The following is a 24,237-nucleotide window of genomic DNA, read 5'->3' on the forward strand; positions in this document are numbered from 1 at the left end:
CTCACGATCCACTCTTCCCTCACTCGTGAACAAGACTCCGAGGTACTTGAACTCCTCCACTTGGGGCAGGGTCTCCTCCCCAACCCGAAGATGGCATTCCACCCTTTTCTGGGCGAGAACCATGGACTCGGACTTGGAGGTGCTGATTCTCATCCCAGTCGCTTCACACTCGGCTGCGAACCGATCCAGCGAGAGCTGAAGATCCTGGCCAGATGAAGCCATCAGGACCACATCTTCTGCAAAAAGCAGAGACCTAATCCTGCAGCCACCAAACCAGATCCCCTCAACGCCTTGACTGCGCCTAGAAATTCTGTCCATAAAAGTTATGAACAGAATCGGTGACAAAGGGCAGCCTTGGCGGAGTCCAAACCCTCACTGGAAACGTGTCCGACTTACTGCTGGCAATGCGGACCAAGCTCTGACACTGATCATACAGGGAGCGGACCGCCAAAATCAGACAGTCCGATACCCCTTACTCTCTGAGCACTCCCCACAGGACTTCCCGAGGGACACGTTCGAATGCCTTCTCCAAGTCCACAAAACACATGTAGACTGGTTGGGCAAACTCCCATGCACCCTCAAGGACCCTGCCGAGAGTATAGAGCTGGTCCACAGTTCCACGACCAGGACGAAAACCACACTGTTCCTCCTGAATCCGAGGTTCGACTATCCGGCGTAGCCTCCTCTCCAGTACACCTGAATTGACCTTACCGGGAAGGCTGAGGAGTGTGATCCCACGATAGTTAGAACACACCCTCCGGTTCCCCTTCTTAAAGAGAGGAACCACCACCAATGTATACACCCTGATGATTATCTTGTGTGATGACTGTATTATGATGATAGTATATATGATAGTATATATCTGTATCATGAATCAATTTAAGTGGACCCCGACTTAAACAAGTTGAAAAACGTATTCGGGTGTTACCATTTCGTGGTCAATTGTACGGAATATGTACTTCACTGTGCAATCGACTAATAAAAGTCTCAATCAATCAATCAATCAATTCCCAAACCACGCAACAGACCGAGGGTTCGAAACGTTATTCGAACTTATAGTTATAGTTACAGTTAACGCGTTATTATTGCGTTAACGTTGACAGCCCTAATATATATATTAGGGATGCAATTAACGATTAATTTGATAATCGATTAATCTGTCGATTATTACTTTGATTAATCGATTAATAATCGGATAAGAGACAAACTACATTTCTATCCTTTCCAATATTTTATTGAAAAAAAACAGCATATTGGCACCATACTTATTTTGATTAGTGTTTCTCAGCTGTTTGTACATGTTGCAGTTTATAAATAAAGGTTTATTAAAATAAATAAATAAATAAAAATTGCCTCTGCGCATGCGCATAGCGTAGATCCAATGAATCCATGACTAAATTAATCGCCAACTATTTTTATAATCGATTTTAATCGATTTAATCGATTAGTTGTTGCAGCCCTAATATATATATATATATATATATATATATATATATATATATATATATTAGTAATTCCTGTTCCTGAATATATTATAAAACAACCCCTCATTGTAAACTATACAAAAGACTAAAACGGTATGAATACTGTATTGTTATATTTTCATTTGTTTTAATGAATAAAAAAATGTAATACAATTTTGATCTTATTTTCTATCCTATTTTAAGTTTCACATGCAGAAAAACTGCACATTTTGGAAATTGTGCCCATTATATGTCCATATGTGCGTTTCAGATAGTGAAAAACTGATAACTGACGACTAACTAAATAATTAGGTAATTCGAACACAATGTATTTGCCCTTAAAGACCTCTAAAAAAAAAAAAAAAACTCCAACAATGTTTTATATACATGCAGCAAGTATGTAGTAACAAGCACATTCATGATGGGGTGATGTGGGTTTGGATGTCTTTGTGAGTACCGTATTTTTCGGACTATAAGTTGCAGTTTTTTTCATAGTTTGGCCGGGCTCCAGTGCGACTTATATATGTTGTTTTCCTTCTTTATTATGCATTTTCGGCAGGTGCGACTTATACTTCGGTGCGACTTATACTCCCAAAAATACGGTATATTTATTTAAAATGTTTTGCCAGTATCAGTCCCGGAAAAACAAAAGCTGGTAGATTGCAATACAAAAGGATATCATATTCTTAGCTCATATGCTTAACCGTTGTTGGATGACTCTCCTTTATTGTCAGCATTATCTATTACCTTTTTGGGTCAATATGGTAACCGTGTTATAAGTAAAATGTTAAATTGTGTTTAATTTGGACATTTTATTTGATTTTAGCCAACAGTAACATATGTTTTGTGCATGTGCTTGTCTGTATCTATTTTTAAAAAGATGTATTTTAAAATAATATTTTTGAAAAATCTACTTGCTTGGACTTGAAAAACATTCTAGGGCTCTATTAAACATAATGCTACTAGGGTTTCTCCATTAAAAGTAATATCTTACCAAAGATGGAATCTGAGAAGATGAATTGTGGTGCATTATCATTGATGTCTTCAATGTAGATCACTATTTCTCCTGTAATGTTTAAAATAAAGTCACAAGAAAGGTGAATTAATTGAACTGAGACTTGCTGGCATATGTGCTCTTAATGTTTGTCAGCAAACCTGTGGTGCTGTTCTCCCCTTTCTCCGTGTACTCGTCTATCACACGAGCCTCCATCCGCGCCAGGTCACAGAGCTCATAATCCAGCGTGTGTTCTGGGTTGACCATTACTTCCCCTGTCTCCTCCTCCAGCAAAAACCAGTCACAAGGTGACAGTGAGCCGTTACATCTGCATTTGAGGGAATCCAACTTGTAGATCAGAGAGTGGTTTCCATCTCTGTCCTTCGCTATTAGTCTCCCAACAGGCTCGGTGAGTGTGACGTTTTCTTTGACTGAAAAAGTCATAGATTGCTCAAACTCCGGCCTTTCGTCGTTCACATCCAGCACGTACACCTCCACCGTCACCACTGCCTTTTTCTGCCCCAGATCCACGGCTTCTACCTGCAGCGTGTAGTGCTGCAGACTTTCATAGTCCAGCTCAATGTCCGGGTCCACGGTGATGTTTCCCGTGTAACGTTGGTCTTCCGAGGAGGTGCGAATTATAAACTTGCCGGAACTCCCACTAATGAGTCGGTAGGATATGCGATTGTAGTCTGTCGTTTGGTCCAAATCTTCAGCCAGGACCAACCCCACAAATTCTCCTAGTTGCGAGAAATTGCAGTCAATCTATAACTTGCAGTTACGAGTCGTTGAAACTAAAAACCCCACGCTTACCTTTTCCACTTTCTTTGACACTGAACTTGTATGAGGTGTTTTGAAATTCTGGCGCATTGTCATTGACATCCTAGAATTCATAAACAAATATATATATATATTGTTCTTACAGCATTAACTTCAACACAGCTTTCACAACCAAATATATTTTGGTGCAGACATACCTCCACATTGATGATCACGCTGACCATGGTGGACAGGGGTGGCCTACCCTTGTCGGTGGCAGTAACATTGAGCTCGATCTTCCCATTTAACTCAGCGTCCAAAGCCTCACGGTCCAATTCAACCCGATTTCTTAACTCACCAGTGTCAGGATCCATGATAAAGTATTCACTGTATTTGCTTGGCAATATTGCATAAGTGATTTCACTGTTTACTGTGCCTCGCTCATCTGCATCAGTTGCCTGTACAAAGTGGAGCAAAACATGAATATACTAGATGTTCTTTTTTGCGGTTTCCTAAAATTGGAAAAGGCAATCAGAAGTGTTCATTTTTTGCGGCGTAATCCAGGACTACAGGATGGCCTGCTTCTATGGGACATATGCTCTCAGTACAAATCAGAGAAAAAGCTTTGTTTGCATTGGTGGAATAAGTCTGAATAAATACGTTGGTCTCCGTTAAGGCTGTCTTTGGTGGACAAGTTTAAGTATCTCTAGGGGCCTTGGAAGGATGGATAGAGAGAGGTTGGTGCACAATCAGAGCATTGTGAGAAAGGGAGTTGACCCTAAAAGCAAATCTTTTAATTTAGCTCTTGAGCTCTGTTCCGCCTTTTCACCTAAAGCAGGGGTCGGCAACCCGCGGCTCCGGAGCCGCGTGCGGCTCTTTGATCACTCTGATGCGGCTCAGCTGCATACTTGCCGACCCTCCCGATTTTACCGGGAGACTTCCGGATTTCAATGCCTCTCGCAGAATACTACCGGGATTAATACTCTCCAATTTTCACCCTAAACAATAATAATAAGGGCGTGCCATGATGGTACAGCATTTAACACCTTTTACAATCTGTATAATCATCGTGCCAGCCCAGCCTTTTGTTGTATGCATCTTCTGCTTGCACACGTAAATGACAGCAATGCATACTTGGTCAACAGCCACACAGGTTGCACTGACGGTGGCCATATAAAACAACTTTAACACTCTTACTAATAATGCGCCACACTTTGAACCAAAACCAAACAAAAATGACAAACACATTTCGGGAGAACATCTGCACCTTAACACAACATAAACACAACAGAACAAATACCCAGAATCCCATGCAGCCCTGACTCTTCCGGGCTACATTATACACCCCTGCTACCACCAAACCCCGCCCCCACCCCAACCCTGCTCCCCCACACATCAAACCCCCCCTCCGTGCGTCGGTTGAGGTGGGCGGGGTTTGGTAGCGGGGGTGTATAATGTAGCCCGGAAGAGTTAGGGCTGCATGGGATTCTGGGTATTTGTTCTGTTGTGTTTATGTTGTGTTACGGTGCAGATGTTCTCCCGAAATGTGTTTGTCATTCTTGTTTGGTGTGGGTTCACAGTGTGGCTCATTATTAGTAAGAGTGTTAAAGTTTTTTATACCGCCACCGTCAGTGAAACCTGTGTGGTTGTTGACTAAGTATGCCTTGCTGTCATGTACGTGAGCAGGCAGAAGTCCTATACAATGTGTGGCTGGGCCGGCACGCCGGTTGTAGTGGGCGATAAACGCTGTACCATCACGGCACGTTCGAGAGAATATTTGCCTTGAATTTCAACATTTGCCCTGAATTTTGTAGTCTGCCGGAAAAATCGGGAGGGTTGACAAGTTTGACGCTGTCAAGCGCTATTCATATAAAACTCGCGTGCCGCACTAACATTCAATTTTCATATTAAGGTGTGGGCCGTGTGTCTGAGACCCTTGGTTTATACATAGCACAAAGCAAAAAAAAAAAACTTTGTATGCAGTGTTATTTAATTTTAAATTTCAAAAGATTTTTGTGGCTCCCATTGTTTTCTTTCATTTGTGAAACTGGTCAAAATGGCTCTTTGAGTGGTAAAGGTTGCCGACCCCTGACCTAAAGTCACAACTGACCATTTTGTTCCCCAACAAAGTTATCTTTCAAAAAGATAAGGTGAAGAGGTTGTTCATCTGTGAGGGACTTCAAGTAAAATCATTACTCCTCTGGATCAAGAAGAGCAACGGAGTTAGGGCTGCAGCTATTGATTATGTTAATCATTGAGTGATCTTTCCAATAAATTGTTCAATTAATCGAGTAAACAAATAAAACACATTTTCTGTGTTTTAGGGAAAATAGTTGAAATGAACAAATATTTTTCTAATGAATGTAAGATTTAGTTTTTTTAAATCTTATAAATCAAACAACTCGTTGGTATTAAAATGCAGACTGGGCAATTATTTTGACTCGGGGGGCCACATTTTGAGAAAAAAATGTGTCTGGGGGCCGGTATATATATTTTTAGGAACACTAATACAAAACCTCACAATAATGTCTGATTGAAAACGTTATGACAGACCACTTTAAAAAACTGAATATAATTTAAAAATGTTTTTACTGAATGAGACACCCAGAATGTACATGAAAGTAAAGAATGTGGGATTTACAATATTAACTATGAACGATAAAACTCTGAATATTGACAACATATGATCGTCACACACCCTCTCGATTGACATATTTTACAATTAAGCGAAACGCAACAAAAATGCAACAAAAACAGCAAAATATAAACGCGACGGGTAAAAAAAAAACCCACCTACAATCTGATATATCACTAAGCTTTAGAACTTTGTTGTAAAAATCTCCTTCCGTGTCTGTCCCTGACACCCGCATTTCAGGCTGGCCGCTCTGGAAACGCTCCCCGCCCACACTGCTTGGTACCTCGTCTGAGCTGCTGTGACTTAGATTACCATAGTAACTAATTAGATTACCATAGTAACTAGTATATAATTCAAAAGCGCAGATTCCAACAATTAAAATACTTTGTATAGTTCAAGACTTATGGTAATTTAAAAACATCACTGCACATCATAATGGCAGCTACAGTTTCCATCTTAAAGATATAAAAAAATATTTTGGGAATGTCCGGCTGTTATTTCATAAGTTGACCAGAAGGGGAGCACTTTTAAAACCGACACACAGTCAATTTGAAAAATCCCTCTTTTTTGTGACCACCCTAATTTTGATGGATTTCACCACCAGGGGTGCAAATGAGACATTCTCTATTAGATGTAATGGTTGTCCTTATTGGGACTATGATTTCTCATTACCTGTATTATGATTTCCTTATTAAATGAATAAATAAATATTGTTTTGAAAAAAAACTATACAAATCAAAGCTTCGTTCTAATCAATTTGATCTATTTAATTGATTAATCATTGCAGCCCTACATGGAGGTGACATCCATCCATCCATCCATTTTCTACCGCTTATTCCCTTTGGGGTCGCGGGGGGCGCTGGAGCCTATCTCAGCTACAATCGGGCGGAAGGCGGGGTACACCCTGGACAAGTCGCCACCTCATCGCAGGGCCAACACAGATAGACAGACAACATTCACACTCACATCCACACACTAGGGCCAATTTAGTGTTGCCAATCATGTTTTTAGAAATGTCTAACTGGTAGGATACCCAGGAGAACAGTGTTCGAGATCTACCACCAAGAATATCCTGAAAAGACTATCTACGTACGGCAACTGGTCTAAGAGTACCTTGGTGTGCTTGGACTATTGCCCCCAGACACAGATAAGTGAAGAAAAATAGATTTATGGACAAAAAAGAATCTAAACTGTGTAAGAAAAAGTAACACATTTTGTTTAAATATGAGCAAGAAATATTGATAGGGCTTACCTCTACTTGAAGTGTAAGCTGTGCGCCTTCCTCTACAAACTCCTGATAATACTCCCTGTTGATGACTGGAGGCTGGTCATTGATGTCCGTCAAAATAAACTCCAGCAGCGCAGTCCCGGGCTTGTCATCTGAGTCTTTGGCCTGCAAAGTGGCCGAGTACAAGGATCTGACTTCACGATCCAACAGCGTTTGGTTTTTCACATAGATTTCACCCGTACGTGGCTTGACATCGAAATATGTCAGTCTGAAACCGCACAAAGATAAAGTCTGGTCAGAGCCCAAAAATAAATCAGATAATGTCCTTTACTTGTCGGTGATATAGAGACTTACATGCTTTCTGGGAGGAGCGTGTAGGTGATGTTGCCTTGGTCCATTGTATCAGGGTCATCTGCCTGGAAGCAAGTGTGCTCTTTTAGTACATTGCTATCTTACTGATCGGTTTCAGTTCAGTTGCTCAAATGACTTACAGTGATTGTTTCCACAACAGTCCCAAAGGGCGAATGCTCAGGCACCTTCAAATTTAAATACGTATCCTTTGGGAACCTGGGGCTGTTGTCATTGATGTCTTCAATCATGATAGTAACTGTGGCAGTGGACACAAAGCTGTTTTCTTCTGGATCGCTGGCAACCACCTGTGTCCCGACAAAGTAAACATCACATAGTGCTTCTTATCAAACACAATAACCAAATAATGATACATTAATTTAGTCCAGATGTATTACGTACTACATTGTTGAATGTATCACTGTAAAGTACTTTTAATAGGTCCTAATGATATTAATCTGCAAGCTGCCCCTGACTAATTGGGGCCCTAAGCAGAAATGTTTTGAACCCCTCCCCCAATGGCAGATTTTTGATGTTCATACTTTATTTGTACAAAAGGATTTTCATACTATTTAATTCAAATGTTAATTAGATGCATGTTTTAGAACAGTTGTTGTAACAGTTGAGTTGAGTTGAGTTTGAGTTTATTTCGAACATGCAAACAATTACAACATGATACATCACAATCTCCAGTTTTTCTTTTCAACATGTTCAAAAAAGGCGTAGGAAGAAGCCTTCAACAGAAGCAACAGTTATTTAACAGTTATTTTGAAAGCAAAACAACAGTTAAAACATAAATTGGTTAAACATTCTACCTCAACTCCCAAATGGGATCGAAATAAGTACGGCAATCTTGCAAGACCAGTGCAATAACGCTGCGGGCCACAGAGACAGTGACAATGTTAGGAGCAATTTGCTACTATATACTAAACAGTGACTAAGAATAAATAATTAATGGACATTCTACATGCACTTTTTCACACAAAATTAAATCCACGTGGATTGATCTACGTAAAGGGAAAGACAGCCCAGGTTGTAGCGCTGTCTTCGATGAAGGATTGATGGTTCACACCTGCGTTAATTTTGTTGACTAAATATGTTTGCCTTAATTCTCGTCAACAAACTATTTTCCCGTGACTAAAATAAGACGATAACAAATCAAAACAAACGCACGCATTGACTAAAACAATGACAAAATTAATTGACAATTTCATTAAAAAAATTTAAATAAGTAAAAATTAGACAAAAATGTTGACAGAGACGAAATCTAATCATATTTAATTTCGTCTTTAAGAGGGTGGGACAAGTTAGGAGTCAATCCAATCACAGTTGCATGTGGCATAGGGGTTAGGGGGTAAATCACAGAGGGGATCCAATTAGAACTTATGTCTAGGCAAGGTGATTAGATTTTTCACTGTGGGAAAACAAGACTGTATTGTTGCACATCTCATTTCAATAAGTATTCTACACCTGGAAGAAAGAGAAGAGAAGACATATGGATACACTTCACCTTTGCTGCGGTAGACAGCAAGACAACGTTTAAAACTTGTGGCTCTCAACCAACCAACGAGATTTCTCTATAGAATCTCCTCTCTGGTCAACAAAAGCACCATGAAGATTCTGGCGGGAACTCTCGTTCAACCCTTTTTCGATTACGCATGCACCTCCTGGTACCCTAGCACCTCCAAAACCCTCAAACATCCCAGAACAAGCTAGTCAGATTACTTCTAGACCTCCACCCCAGATCCCACCTCACTCCTACCCACTTTTCCAAAGTGGGCTGGCTCAGGGTGGAGGACAGAGTAAAACAACTTGCACTGAGCCTAGTCTATAAAATCCGCTACACCTCCCTGATACCGAAGTACATGTGAAACTACTTCCTTAACGTAAATGACCGCCATAACCACAACACCAGGGGGAGCTCCACTAACCACGTTAAACCCAGATTCCGATCTAACAAAGGTCTTAACTCATTCTCTTTCTATGCCACATCAATGTGGAATGCACTCCCAACAGGTATAAAAGAAAGGGCATCTCTATCCTCCTTCAAAACCGCAATAAAAGTAAACCTCCAGGCAACTTCAACCCTAAACTAACACCCTCCCCGGATTGTTGTTAATAATCAAATGTAAACAATCAAATGCAGATTTTTTTTCTTATGCCTTCTGATATCTCTCTCTCTCTCTCTATGTCCACTACTTGCTGTCCATATCCTACCAAGTCAGACCTACACTGTTTCAATATTCATTTCTCTGTTCTCAATTGTTGATGACTGATGATAACAACCAAACCTAGTTCATAGTTGTTAGTTTCCTTTAATGCCAAACAAACACATACCATTTGTTGGTTAGAAGGCGATCGCCGAATTCGTCCTCGCTTTCTCCCGTGTCGCTGGCTGTCGTGTCGTTTTCGTCGGTTTCGCTTGCATACGGTTCAAACCGATATGGCTCAATAGCTTCAGTTTCTTCTTCAATTTCGTTTTCGCTACCTGCCTCCACACTACAACCATCCGTTTCAATACATTCGCTGAAATCCGAGTCTGAATCCGAGCTAATGTCGCTATAGCTTGCTGTTCTTTACGCCATGTTTGTTTGTGTTGGCTTCACTATGTGACGTCACAGGAAAATGGACGGGTGGTTAAAATCAGGCACTTTGAAGCTTTTTTTTTAGGGATATTGCGTGATGGGTAAAATTTTGAAAAAAACTTTGAAAAATATAATAAGCCACTGAGAACTGATTTTTAATGGTTTTAACAATTCTGAAATTGTGATAATGTTCCCCTTTAAACAAGTTGAAAATCTTATTCGGGTGTTACCATTTAGTGGTCAATTGTACGGAATATGTACTTCACTGTGCAACCTACTAATAAAAGTCTCAATCAATCAGTCTAACGCCCTCCCCCCTGCTCTGTATTTTTAATAAATACTTAATAAATCTACAGTTGAATACATACTTGCTTGTTTATCTGTCTTTATAACATGTTAATCGGGACTGTTTTGTCAAGATGGACCAATACAAAATTACAATGGCAATAAAAAAATTGAACAAATTCTGATTCTGATTCTGATTCTAAACTCTGATGTGAAAGCACGGTGGCGTTACGACTTAGTTTGAGGAGACACAAGAGAAGGTAGGATAAAGTATTATTTTATTTTATTGATAACACTGACGTGCGACATGCAGTAACATAAATGCTGCTAAAAGCAGATTTTTTTATGCAGCTCTGGAGTCTGTATCGGAGAGTGGGTAAGTATACCTAATGATGTGACTGGGTGACTCTATACCAGGGGTCACCAACGCGGTGCCCGCGGGCACCAGGTAGCCCGTAAGGACCAGATGAGTAGCCCGCTGGCCTGTTCTAAAACTAACTCAAATAGCAGCACTTACCAGTGAGCTGCCTCTATTTTTTAAATTTTATTTATTTACTAGCAAGCTGGTCTCGCTTTGCTCGACACTTTTAATTCTAAGAGAGACAAAACTCAAATAGAATTTGAAAATCCAAGAAAATATTTTAAAGACTTGGTCTTCACTAACTGACAAAGAAACAGATAACAGATTTGGTGTCCAGTTCAACGTGTGACATGATTTATTTAAAAATTTGAGAGTTGACTTTTGTATGTAATAAGCGGTAGCAAATGGATGGATGGATGAGTTATTATTTGTACAAACATGATGCAAAGTAATTCATGATTTGTTAAAAAATGTTAGTGGCTAGCTAGTTAAAATGGGATATTGTGATTTCACAAGACTGTCTTAGAAGTGATCATTTGAAAATGTTCAATTTGAAAAATGTGCACTTAGAGAAAATATAAAAATAAAGTGTTGCATATTGATATGTATCTGTTTCTATATATATTTATTGTGAGAAATCATTAAGATGATCAGTGTTTCCACAAAGATAAATATCCTTAATTATTAATAATAACATAGAGTTAAAGGTAAATTGAGCAAATTGGCTATTTCTGGCAATTTATTTAAGTGTGTATCAAACTGGTAGCCCTTCGCATTAATCAGTACCCAAGAAGTCTATACAATGTTTATTTTCGACAGTGTCTAAAAAAAAAAAAAAAACTTTAACAGTGCACATTTTCAAATGATAAATTCAGATACTTTTAGAGATGGTGGGGCGTGGTTTCGTTTGCAATCTGGGAACGCCTCACAAACAAACATCTTGCAGGCATGCGCAGAAAGATTGTTGTAAATGTGACTCTGGAGCATAATCTACGCACCAAAACATATCTGAGGAAATGTTTTAAAATGTAATTTAAAATCATCATAGGTCCCTTTTAATGATTGTAATATTGTTTATATATTTTTATATATTTAATATATTTTTGTTGTTGGTTGTTTTCTCATCATACCAATTGATTGATTGATTGATTGAAACTTGTATTAGTAGATTGCACAGTACAGTACATTTCCGTACAATTGACCACTAAATAACTTGTTTAAGTCGGGGCCCACGTTAATCAATTCATGGTAAACACAGGAGGATACAAATGGAAAAATATGATCACATCTGTAAATGCAAATTATTGAAGAGTTCAACACGAGTGGCACACATTCATCTGCTCAGCACAATACATTAAACAAGTTGACAATGATCATTTTAGGAAAAGTGCATTGTTCACTGTAAGCCACAAAATATTGTATAGTTTTTCCACATTTCTTACCTGCACAACCATTTGCTGTTTATCTTCATAATCCAGTTTTTGTGGTTGTTTGACCACGAGTTGAACAACGCTATCCGCCATTGTAAACTGGGGCTGTACCGAAAACACTTCCTTGTCTTCTCCCTCCAGGGTTAGTTTGATGCTTTTAGTCTACAGCAACACAGGCCACAACTCATTCTCATTGGACCATTCACACAATTCTGAGTGACAGATTCTGTAGATTGTTTACCTTATCCAGGTCTTTGACCATCATGTTAATAGGCACACTTCCCAGTAAGTGCTCCGCTATGTCCCCTGTGAAGTGATTTGCTTTACTGCAGTTTTCTGCTTCGCCTGGGCCGTCGCATTTGTAAAACTCCGGCTTGTTATCGTTGACGTCGTTGATGTTGATATGTACTTTCGCTGTGGTGCTGGCGAATTCCCCAAGAATGTTTGGCTGTGACTCAGTGGCCTAAAGTCACAAAGCAAGGAGACACATAATACAAACCCTGTTTCCATATGAGTTGGGAAATTGTGTTAGATGTAAATATAAATGGAATACAATGATTTGCAAATCATTTTCAACCCATATTCAGTTGAATATTCTACAAAGACAACATATTTGATGTTCAAACTGATAAACTTTTTTTTTTTTTGCAAATAATCATTAACTTTAGAATTTGATGCCAGCAACACGTGACAAAGAAGTTGGGAAAGGTGGCAATAAATACTGATAAAGTTGAGGAATGCTCATCAAACACTTATTTGGAACATCCCACAGGTGAACAGGCAAATTGGGAACAGGTGGGTGCCATGATTGGGTATAAAAGTAGATTCCATGAAATGCTCAGTCATTCACAAACAAGGATGGGGCGAGGGTCACCACTTTGTCAACAAATGCGTGAGCAAATTGTTGAATAGTTTAAGAAAAACCTTTCTCAACCAGCTATTGCAAAGAATGTAGGGATTTCACCATCTACGGTCCGTAATATCATCGTAGTGTTCAGAGAATCTGAAGAAATCACTGCACGTAAGCAGCTAAGCCTGTGACCTTCGATCCCTCAGGCTGTACTGCATCCACAAGCGACATCAGTGTGTAAAGGATATCACCACATGGGCTCAGGAACACTTCAGAAAACCACTGTCAGTAACTACAGTTGGTCGCTACATCTGTCAGTGCAAGTTAAAACTCTCCTATGCTAGAGGAAAACCGTTTATCAACAACACCCAGAAATGCCGTCGGCTTTGCTGGGCCTGAGCTCATCTAAGATGGACTGATACAAAGTGGAAACGTATTCTGTGGTCTGACGAGTCCACATTTCGTGTCCTCCGGACCAAAGAGGAAAAGAACCATCCGGGTTGTTATAGGCGCAAAGTTGAAAAGCCAGCATCTGTGATGGTATGGGGGTGTATTAGTGCCCAAGACATGGGTAACTTACACATCTGTGAAGGCGCCATTAATGCTGAAAGGTACATACAGGTTTTGGAGCAACATATGTTGCCATCCAAGCAACGTTACCATGGACGCCCCTGCTTATTTCAGCAAGACAATGCCAAGCCACGTGTTACATCAACATGGCTTTATAGTAAAAGAGTGCGGGTACTAGACTGGCCTGCCTGTTGTCCAGACCTGTCTCCCATTATGAAGCCTAAAATACCACAACGGAGACCCCCGGACTGTTGAACAACTTAAGCTGTACATCAAGCAAGAATGGGAAATAATTCCACCTGAGAAGCTTAAAAAATGTGTCTCCTCAGTTCCCAAACGTTTACTGAGTGTTGTTAAAAGGAAAGGCCATGTAACACAGTGGTGAACATGCCCTTTCCCAACTACTTTGGCACGTGTTGCAGCCATGAAATTCTAAGTTAATTATTATTTTCAAAAAATAAAAATAAAGTTTATGAATTTGAACATCAAATATGTTGTCTTTGTAGTGCATTCGATTGAATATGGGTTGAAAATGATTTGCAAATCATTGTATTCCATTTATATTTACATCTAACACAATTTCCCAACTCATATGGAAACGAGGTTTGTTGAATGGATCAGCAATTTTAATAGGACTGGAGAGCTTGCTCAGTCTTTTGACATCCAGTATTTTGCAATTACACTCCAAAATAGAGGAATTGAAGTTGAGGAGCAAACGCCTTTTTATAATCACTTTAAAAAATAAAAATATGTATACCTTGACCATCATGGTAACGACATCACCGATATCTTCTCTGTCGATATTCGACAATACAGAAATAATGCCGCTAGTGCTGGAGATTTTAAAGAGACCATCTGCAGAGGATTCTGTCAAATATTTGGAGGAACAAACAATATAAAAGTAAAACACTTACTCGCTGACACTGAAAGCAAAATGTGTGTTTCCGTCACCTTCAATGCTGTAGGTGATGGTGTCATTGATGGCTGTGTCTGGGTCTATGGCTGTCACCCTGAACACAGCTGTGTCCTATCAAAGAAAACGCAGTTGTTGAACCATAAAATGCAATATGACGTCGGCAAAAACGGGTCTCGTTTACTCCGGTGCACATGCTGATGACAAGGAACTCACCACCGGAGAATTCTCGTCCACGTCTGTGATGTAGGGAAGGTTCAAAAATGTGGGGTTGAGATCGGGCACATCCACAACGTTGACCGAGTAAAAGGCAATGTTTGACAAATATTCAACCTCATCTTTCGCACATTTGCCTCCTCCATCCTGCAATGTTGAAATTACAATTTACAAAAGTAGTTTGCTGGTTAAGTTTTGGGGTCCGCGGAAAAAAATCACATTAGCCCCTATCTAATTCTACAAACTTTTTTCCTCCTACGACACACCCCGTAAATTGTATATTGAGAAATGAACACCTAGGGCCTGATCTACTAAGATATCAACAACACGTTCTAAATAACGTGTGGAAACTATAATATTGTGTGTATTATTTGTGGGAATATTGCGGGTGATTAACAAAGACTGTACGTACAATTTATAACAAGTGCAAAGGTGGTGCAGACCGCTCTATTTAAATGAAGTTTTTGCGTAGATACTGGCCGTCACCTTGGAGACACTCATTTCCCTGCACATTTATGGCACAGTTTGGTCCAACCTGTGGCGTTTTGCTGTATTGTTTACATCATTGGTACCCAACCAACGGGCTGCGGCCCGGTACCGGTCCGTGGACCGATTGGTACCGGGCCGCACAAGAAATAAAAATGTTTAAAAAAATATATATATATATATATATTTTTATTTATTTTTTTAATTAATTTTTATTAAATTAAAAAAAAAAAAATATATATATATATATATATATATATATACATATATATATATATTTATTTATTAAATCAACATAAAAAACACAATATATACATTATATATCAATATAGATCAATACAGTCTGCAGGGATACAGTCCCCCCCCCCCCGGTCCGTGGGACAAATTTTCAAGCGTTGACCGGTCCGCAGCTACAAAAAGGTTGGGGATCACTGGTTTATATGTACCACTTTCTCTAGACCAGGGGTGTCAAACATACGGCCCGCGGGCCGGATCAGGCCCGTGAACAGGTTTTATCCGGCCCTCGGGATGAGTTTGCTAAGTATAAAAATTAACCGAAATTTTTGAATGAAAGAAACTGCGGTTCTAAATGTGTCCACTAGATGTCGCAATAGCAATTATTTGTAGATGATGCAACATATGTAAAAAAAAATAAAATAAACCACATAATGTTAGTGCACCGGTCGAGAAAAATAGAGCAAACTACATAAATAACATCCTGTAATTTGATTTTGATATTATTTTTTTATCTTGATATATTGAAAATTAACACCAATGAGTTGACATAAAAAAAATAACAAATAAAGATAGAATACTATTAACCGCAACATGTAAGTGTAAAAAAAAAAACAACAACATTATAATTTGTACATTTTCAGAATGTGCTTGTTCTATTTTTAAACAAAAGAAAACAATCTGAAGTTGTCTTTATTTTTAAGTTATCGTGTCATGATTTTACCAGTCCGGCCCACTTGAGAGTAGATTTTTCTCCATGTGGCCCCCGATCTAAAATGAGTTTGACACCCCTGCTCTAGACTACATTGAAGCATGTCTGCTTTTAGCACTTTGAAGCCGGAAATGCGTGTGTGTGAGAAGGTGCGTTGACGAGAGACGCCGGTGTGTTGAGAGACGTGACGCTTGTCAACAAAGAACGTGCTTCTCCATTCCCTTGTTACTGTCTTTGCTGCTGGCCTTCAATCTAATTACAAACCATCAGTTATAAAAACAAGCACATTTACCTTTTTGGATGCTCAAGAACACTTTAGAAACCCACTGTCAGTAACTACAGTTGGTCGCTACATCTGTAAGATGGACTGATACAAAGTGGAAAAGTGTTCTGTGGTCTGACAAGTTCACATTTCAAATTGTTTTTGGAAACTGTGGACGTCGTGTCCTCCGGACCAAAGAGGAAAAGAACCATCCGGATTGTTATAGGCGCCAAGTGTAAAAGCCAGCATCTGTGATGGTATGGGGGTGTATTAGCGCCCATGACATGGGTAACTTACACATCTGTAAAGGCGCCATTAATGCTGAAAGGTACATACAGCTTTCGGAGCAACATATGTTGCCATCCAAGCAACGTTACCATGGACGCCCCTGCTTATTTCAGCAAGACAATGCCAAGCCACGTGTTACATCAACGTGGCTTCATAGTAAAAGAGTGTGGGTATGAGACTGGCCTGCCTGTAGTCCAGACCTGTCTCCCATTGAAAATGTGTGGCGCATTATGAAGCCTAAAATACCACAACGGAGACCCCCGGACTGATGAACAACTTAAGCTGTACATCAAGCAAGAATGGGAAAGAATTCAGCCATGAAATTCTAAGTTAATTATTATTTGCAAAAAAAAATAAAGTTTATGAGTTTGAACATCAAATATCTTGTCTTTGTAGCATATTCAATTGAATATGGGTTGAAAAGGATTTGCAAATCATTGTATTCCGTTTATATTTACATCTAACACAATTTCCCAACTCATATGGAAACGGGGTTTGTATAAATGCGCCAGAAAATAGCCCATTTTGTACACTGTTGAGGTGATTCAATGCCAAGTAGTGTGTAAATATGTTCCTGTATAGTATTTCTCCAACAACGGTCATGCGGGGACATCAATGATGGTATTTTGAGAGGTAATCATTGAAGTCACTGAAGGCCTAGGTGGGAAACGCACGGCCCGCCACTGATGCTAGCAGCACCATCCTCACGTTCATGTTTCGCTTTAAGATGTTGTTTTAAACTTGATGTGTTCCACTGTAATACTAACTAATTACCTCAATTAAGTTCCGCCTGAGTTTGTTTTGAAGGGTACAGAGCACACCGCCCTGTCGTCACACGCCACTCCCTGTGCATTGCGCGCAGCTGCCTTCAGACCAAACACTTCCATTCCTTTATGGTAATGCGATAATTTATTTTATTCATCAAATTGCGTTAACAAATGTTGACAGCCCCAATACTGGCCAAACGTTTGGACACACCTTCTCATTCAATGCGGTTTTGTTTATTTTCATGTCTATTTACATTGTAGATTGTCACTGAAGGCATCAAAACTATGAATGAACACATGTGGAGTTATGTACTTAACAAAAAAAGGTGAAATAACTGAAAACATGTTTTATATTCTAGTTTGTTCAAAATAGCCACCCTTTGCTCTGATTACTGCTTTGCACACTCTTGGCATTCTCTCCATGAGCTTCAAGAGGTAGTCACCTGAAATGGTTTTCACTTCACAGGTGTCATAGTTTTGATGCCTTCAGTGACAATCTACAATGTAAATAGTCATGAAAATAAAGAAAACGCATTGAAATGAGAAGGTGTGTCCAAACTTTTGGCCTGTACTGTACATATAAATAAACGTTCAAAATATTTGCGTTTTATACAGTCGTATAGCACAGTGTTTTTCAACCACTGTGCCGCGGCACACTAGTGTGCCGTGGGAGATGATCTAATTTCACCTATTAGGGTTAAAAATATTTTTTTCAAACCAGTAATTATAGTCTGCAAATGATTTATTGTTGTTGTTGAGTGTCGGTGCTGTCTAGAGCTCGGCAGAGTAACCGTGTAATACTCTCCCATATCAGTAGGTGGCAGCCGGTGGCTAATTGTTTTTAGATGTTGGAAGCAGCGTGCAGGTAAAAAGGTGTCTGATGCTTAAACCAAAAATAAAGAAAAGGTTATTGCTCCTAAGAAAATGCATTGAAGCATAGGGAAAGCTATGTAGAACAAAACTAAAACTGAACTGGCTACAAAGTAAACAAAAACAGAATGCTGGACGACAGCAAAGACTTACAGCGTGTGGAGCAGACAGCGTCCACAAAGTACATCCGTACATGATATGACAATCAACACCAAAATAGGAGAGCAAGACAAGAACTAAAACACTACACACATGAAAACACCAAAAAACTCAAAATAAGTCATGGCGTGATGCGACAGGTGGTGACAGTACACCTACTTTGAGACAAGAGCTATATTGATGCATGGTTGGTTATGGTTTAAATTCATATCCAACAATTGGGACAACGACATTTTACTGTCAACTAAGTTTCGTTTTTTAACGATTTCTGTTGGTGATGTGCCTCCGCATTTTTTCAACGCAAAAAATGTGCCTTGGCTCAAAAAAGGTTGAAAAACACTGGTATAGCATATTATTTCAGCTTCCTTTGTCTCTTGTGGGCAAAAGTGTTTCAGAATTGAGCAAATTGAACATTAAACATTGTCATGTCTGTGTGATCATGTTTTGTTTTAGTCATGTTCGGTTTTGTTTTTGGACTTTTTGTGCACTTTTGTTTGTTTGTCACCATAGCAACCATTAGTTTTCACCTGTCACGTCACGCACCTGTTTCACGTTTTGAGTCACGCACCTGTTTTCGTTAATCATGTCTGTAGTATTTAACTTCATTGTTTTCAGTTTGTCTTTCTGGCGACATCCGGATTCCTACCCCTGTCACACTCTGTTTACCTCTGCGCACTTCATAGTCCATGCCAAGTAAGTTTTTGTTTATTAATGCCACAGTTAGTGTTTTTGTTTAATTGTTCACAGTTTCTGCCTATGTGCAAGTTTTGTTTTCAATAGCCTAGTTTTGTACCTCCGCCATTGTGCGCGCTTTTCGTTTCTTCCTTTTTGATATATAGTGTTAAAATAAATCATGTATTCACCTTCACGCCATGTCTGGTCCAAATCACTTGCACCTCGGGAGAACAAACCACGCCATAGTCCCAGTCGTGACAAACGTGTTAAGACTACATAGTCAGCGTGGTACAAAGCTACAATAAAAATCCCCCACTTACCTTTGGAAAGATAATACAACACAAAATATGAAAACTCACAGTTGCATTAATCTTCAGTCGATAGTAATAACTCAGTCCATTGTAGTCTAGAGACCCCTTCAGTCTGACTTCCCCAGTGGTGGGAACGATACTGAACAGATTTATTCCATGACTTGGCACAACCTAGAAAACAGTTTGTAATTCACAGTTCACTGAAGTTTGTAGGAAACTGTAAACTATAGAAAATACTTCACAGCGGGAATAAATAAGTATTGATCTCATCACCATTTGCCCTATAATAAATATGGGCTGTGTAGTGTAATTATGTTCTTTCCATTTCCCAATAATGGTCCAAATGGCACTCAAAAGGTGGAGAGAATGGGATGGGTTGTCGCGCTCATTACATCACGCCACTAGAGGGCACTGTCTCTCAAATTGTGTGATCCTAGCTCACCTATATAATAGTCTTAACTAGAGTATAAGGGCTGAAATTGAGGTAAGATTATATATATATATATATATATATATATATATACACCGTATTTTTCGGACTATAAATTGCAGGGGTTTTTTCATAGTTTGGCCGGGGTTGCGACATATACTCAGGAGCGACTTATGTGTGAAATTATTAACACATTACCGTAAAATATCAAATAATATTATTTAGCTCATTCACGTAAGAGACTAGACCAGGGGTCGGCAACCCAAAATGTTGAAAGAGCCATATTGGACCAAAAATACAAAAACAAATCTGTCTGGAGCCGCAAAATGCCATATTACATACAGATAGTGTGTCATGAGATATAAATTGAATTAAGATGACTTAAAGGAAACTAAATGACCTCAAATATAGCTACAAATGAGGCATAATGATGCAATATGTACATATAGCTAGCCTAAATAGCATGTTAGCATCGATTAGCTTGCAGTCATGCAGTGACCAAATATGTCTGATTAGCACTCCACACAAGTCAATAACATCAACAAAACTCACCTTTCATGCACAACCTTAAAAGTTTGGTGGACAAAATTAGACAGAAAAAGAAGTGGCATAAAACACGTCCTAGAAAGTCGGAGAAAGTTATACGTGTAAACAAACTACGATGAGTTCAAGGACCGCCAAAATTAGTAGGACAAAACGGCGCTCGCCAAATACTCGAATCAGTGAAGCATGTTTAATATAAACAGTGTGATTTATAACAATTAGGGAGGTTTGTGTCATGTTTGTCCTCCTACAGAAACCATATTAAAACAAAAATAGATTTTTTTCCCCTCATCTTTTTCCATTTTTCATACATTTTTTGAAAAAGCTCCAGAGAGCCACTAGGGCGGCGCTCAAGAGAGCCGCGGGTTGCCGACCCCTGGACTAGACGTATAAGATTTCATGGGATTTAGCGATTAGGAGTGACAGATTGTTCGGTAAACGTATAGCATGTTCTATATGTTATAGTTATTTGAATGACTCTTACCATAATATGTTACGTTAACATACCAGGCACGTTCTCAGTTGGTTATTTATGCGTCATCTAACGTACACTTATTCAGCCTGTTGTTCACTATTCTTTATTTATTTTAAATTGCCTTTCAAATGTCTATTCTTGGTGTTGGGTTTTATCAAATAAATGTCCCCAAAAAATGCGACTTATACTCCAGTGCGACTTATATATGTTTTTTCCCTTCTTTATTATGCATTTTCGGCCGGTGCGACTTATACTCCGAAAAATACAATATATATATATATATATATATATATATATATATATATATATATATATATATTCTCTGTGTGTGTGTGGGGGGGGGGGGGGGGGGGTCAATAATTCGCTACATATTTACTTAGAAAAACTTTGATGTGGTCAGTACTGATTTGCCCTCTATATATGTCCATGATTTACGGAGTATACTCACTTCATCAATGCTGTATTGGATTTGAGCAGCATATGAAAGGTCAGCGTCAGTGGCCACCACTTTAAATAGAGATGTACCTGTTGTGGTATTCTAAGAAATGAATGGAGAAAAAAACTGATTAAACAGATGCATGTGACTAACGGAACAGATGTTTGTAGAATATTATTTATCATTCAATGTAATAAAAGTATTATCCCGGAGACTTCAGGAATGTGCTGGTACACACACAAAGAGCTAATACTTGTTTACATCATTTATTGATAATAATTAATAATTGATAATAATAAATTATGTAAACAACATAACTTATTGATATTAGGATTAATTCAATATAGTAAGCAATTAAAACATACTGTACCTCTCGCACGTCAATGCTATAATTCGTGTCCTCAAAGCTGGGTTTATTGTCATTGGCGTCCATTAAAAGTACATTTATATCTCCGGGTGTCTGAAAGAAAGTTTGCAATACACTCCATTAATGTGATCAAATAAAAATATACACATAATATTGTGTGAAATACTAATACTTTATGTAAACTTACATTATTGGGACCATCTGAAACACTAACTCCAAGGAGCAATAGATCGTTAACCTGGAAGAAAGGAAAAACTCAACAAAAAAGGCATTGCACAAACATTTTAAATCAAAAGTCATTCTGATTAAATCATCACACCATACCTCTCGATCAAGGCTCTTTGCAACATACACATCTCCTGTGTTTCTGTCAACCCTGAAGTACATGGCATTGTCCCCGTGAAGAGCATAGGTCAGTGGAGTATTCTCTTTATCTGTAGCATTTATTTTGAATGCAAAGGCATCTGTGGAGATGTTGCTGTTAGTATTTGGGAGATAATTAATAATACAGCAATAGTGAACAAAGTGGAAGAAAACCTACCTTCAGGCGTGTCTTCGCACACTTTGGCTAATGTAGTGCTGATTGTGGGACTGTTATTTGCTGTAAAATATAGTATTAAAACATACAATAGTTACAGTATGCACTACATTGTTTCCTATGATAAATAACATGCAGACACTGATACACACCATGGGTCAGGCTGATGAGACACAGCAACAGGAAGCCTCTCGGGATCACCCCCATAACTGCAGAAGGCAACAAAAGTTGGAGAAGGTATTCGGAGATTTAGACAAATATGTCATATATCTGCTGTTCCAATAATCATGTTAGTTGGAGGGTAGATCAAAAAATATATACATTGTTTTCCTAGATAATTTTTTAGTTCATTAATGTTTTAAATTGTGCACATCCTACACTGCAAAAACTGAAATCTAAGTAAGATTAAGTCTGATAAGATACTTCTTCTCACTAAGCAGATTTTATGTTAGAGTGTTTTACTTGTTTTAAGTGTTTTGGTCCTAAATGATCTCATTAAGATATTACAGCTTGTTGCTGAGATTTTATGACCTATATTGAGTAAAACATGCTTGAAACTAGAATAACAACTGTTGCAAAGCTGTGTAATCAACACTCACAAGTATAAAACTGCTTTTTCAAAGTAAGAATTTCTTATTTCAAACATGAAATAAAAAAATCATGACTTTGACACAATTGTGTCTCATAATTAAAACAGATGACAGCCAAATGGACTTTGCTGTTTTATTTTCAATGAAACAATAGAACATACGTACTCATATACCGTATTTTTCGGAGTATAAGTCGCACCGGAGTATAAGTCGCACCTGCCAAAAATGCATAATAAAGAAGGAAAAAAAACATACATAAATCGCACTGGAGCCCGGCTAAACTATGAAAAAAACTGCGACTTATAGTCCGAAAAATACGGTAGTAGTACAGTTGGCACAGTACAGCAAACTGACAGTTAATATTTAAACATTTAACATTTCAAACAATTTTGAACTGAAATAGTTCATGCACATTCAGGTAAATTCTTCAAAATTACAAATAAAAACAAAATTTGGTCGGGGCCCGGGCTGTAAATATATAAAACTGAAAGAGCACGCACTTGGCGCGATGATGTCATGTTATCGATGGGAAAATGCAAGAAATGTAATGCCGAGCGCACATCATTATGCATTTACTTAATTTAAGAATATTTTTCAACATATTGAGCAAAAAGGTCTCATATTTGTTTTTTCTATCAAGAAAAGTGCACTTGTTATTAGAGAGAAAATACTTCTTTTAAGGTATTTTTGTGTTCATTGAGGTTAGCTAATTTTACTTGTTTTAGAAAGCCAAATTTTCTTGTTCTATTGGCAGATAATTTTGCTTAGTTCAAGTAAAATGCCCCTAACTTTTGTATTTTTTTTTCTTGTTTTTGAACACTGACTTTTTGCAGTGTACAATACCATGTGTTTTAAGCTTTCCCATCACCATTTACAGCTGTATCACCAGAATAAAAAAATATTGATAACTATCCATCCATCCATTTCCTACCGCTTATTCCCTTCGGGGTCGCGGGGGGTGCTGGAGCCTATCTCAGCTACAATCGGGCGGAAGGCGGTGTACACCCTGGACAAGTCGCCACCTCATCGCAGGGCCAACACAGATAGACAGACAACATTCACACTCACATTCACACACTAGGGCCAGTTTCATGAGACATGCAAAACGAAATTATATACAAAGAGGATAAAAGTTAAGGATATTAAATGAACTCAAATATACCTACAGTATAAACGAGGCAATATGACAACAAGTCAATCCGCAATACATATTTTATTTCCTCAGTTCATTCCGTTCCATTCCAACTGTATCAAAGACCGAGGTGTTTTGCAAATGTTGTTTTTTGAGACACAAGGTATACGTCATCGAATACTGAAATTGCATCACCAGAGGATTGTAGCATATCCACATTTTGTTCAAAGCTTCTAAGGACACAAGCAGTCCATACTTTTTTTTATGGGAGGTTTATTTGAACAGTGAGAGATAGAATATATACAAAAGTCCACGCCTGGTAAGA

The 24,237-nt window shown here is 38.6% G+C and overlaps 1 protein-coding gene across 2 annotated transcripts in view; it reads right to left on the reverse strand.

Moving 5' to 3' along the window:
* cdhr2 (cadherin related family member 2) overlaps nt 1–24,237 on the reverse strand; it is a 44,083-nt gene that overhangs the window by 13,454 nt on the left and 6,392 nt on the right. For both annotated transcript variants that reach the window (XM_061927911.2, XM_061927910.2), the window contains exons 2-20: nt 22,343–22,399; nt 22,194–22,253; nt 21,977–22,116; nt 21,840–21,890; nt 21,656–21,745; nt 21,298–21,387; nt 19,450–19,572; nt 14,638–14,784; nt 14,460–14,535; nt 14,266–14,375; nt 12,330–12,551; nt 12,101–12,250; nt 7,571–7,735; nt 7,434–7,495; nt 7,104–7,347; nt 3,435–3,674; nt 3,271–3,340; nt 2,619–3,197; nt 2,458–2,529 (exon numbers count right to left, since the gene is read on the reverse strand). In XM_061927911.2, the coding sequence (XP_061783895.2) occupies nt 2,458–2,529; nt 2,619–3,197; nt 3,271–3,340; nt 3,435–3,674; nt 7,104–7,347; nt 7,434–7,495; nt 7,571–7,735; nt 12,101–12,250; nt 12,330–12,551; nt 14,266–14,375; nt 14,460–14,535; nt 14,638–14,784; nt 19,450–19,572; nt 21,298–21,387; nt 21,656–21,745; nt 21,840–21,890; nt 21,977–22,116; nt 22,194–22,253; nt 22,343–22,399 (2,748 nt within the window). The remainder of the gene's footprint in view (nt 1–2,457; nt 2,530–2,618; nt 3,198–3,270; nt 3,341–3,434; nt 3,675–7,103; nt 7,348–7,433; nt 7,496–7,570; nt 7,736–12,100; nt 12,251–12,329; nt 12,552–14,265; nt 14,376–14,459; nt 14,536–14,637; nt 14,785–19,449; nt 19,573–21,297; nt 21,388–21,655; nt 21,746–21,839; nt 21,891–21,976; nt 22,117–22,193; nt 22,254–22,342; nt 22,400–24,237) is intronic.

This window comes from Nerophis lumbriciformis, linkage group LG35, assembly GCF_033978685.3.
Source record: "Nerophis lumbriciformis linkage group LG35, RoL_Nlum_v2.1, whole genome shotgun sequence".
Lineage (NCBI taxonomy): Eukaryota > Metazoa > Chordata > Actinopteri > Syngnathiformes > Syngnathidae > Nerophis > Nerophis lumbriciformis.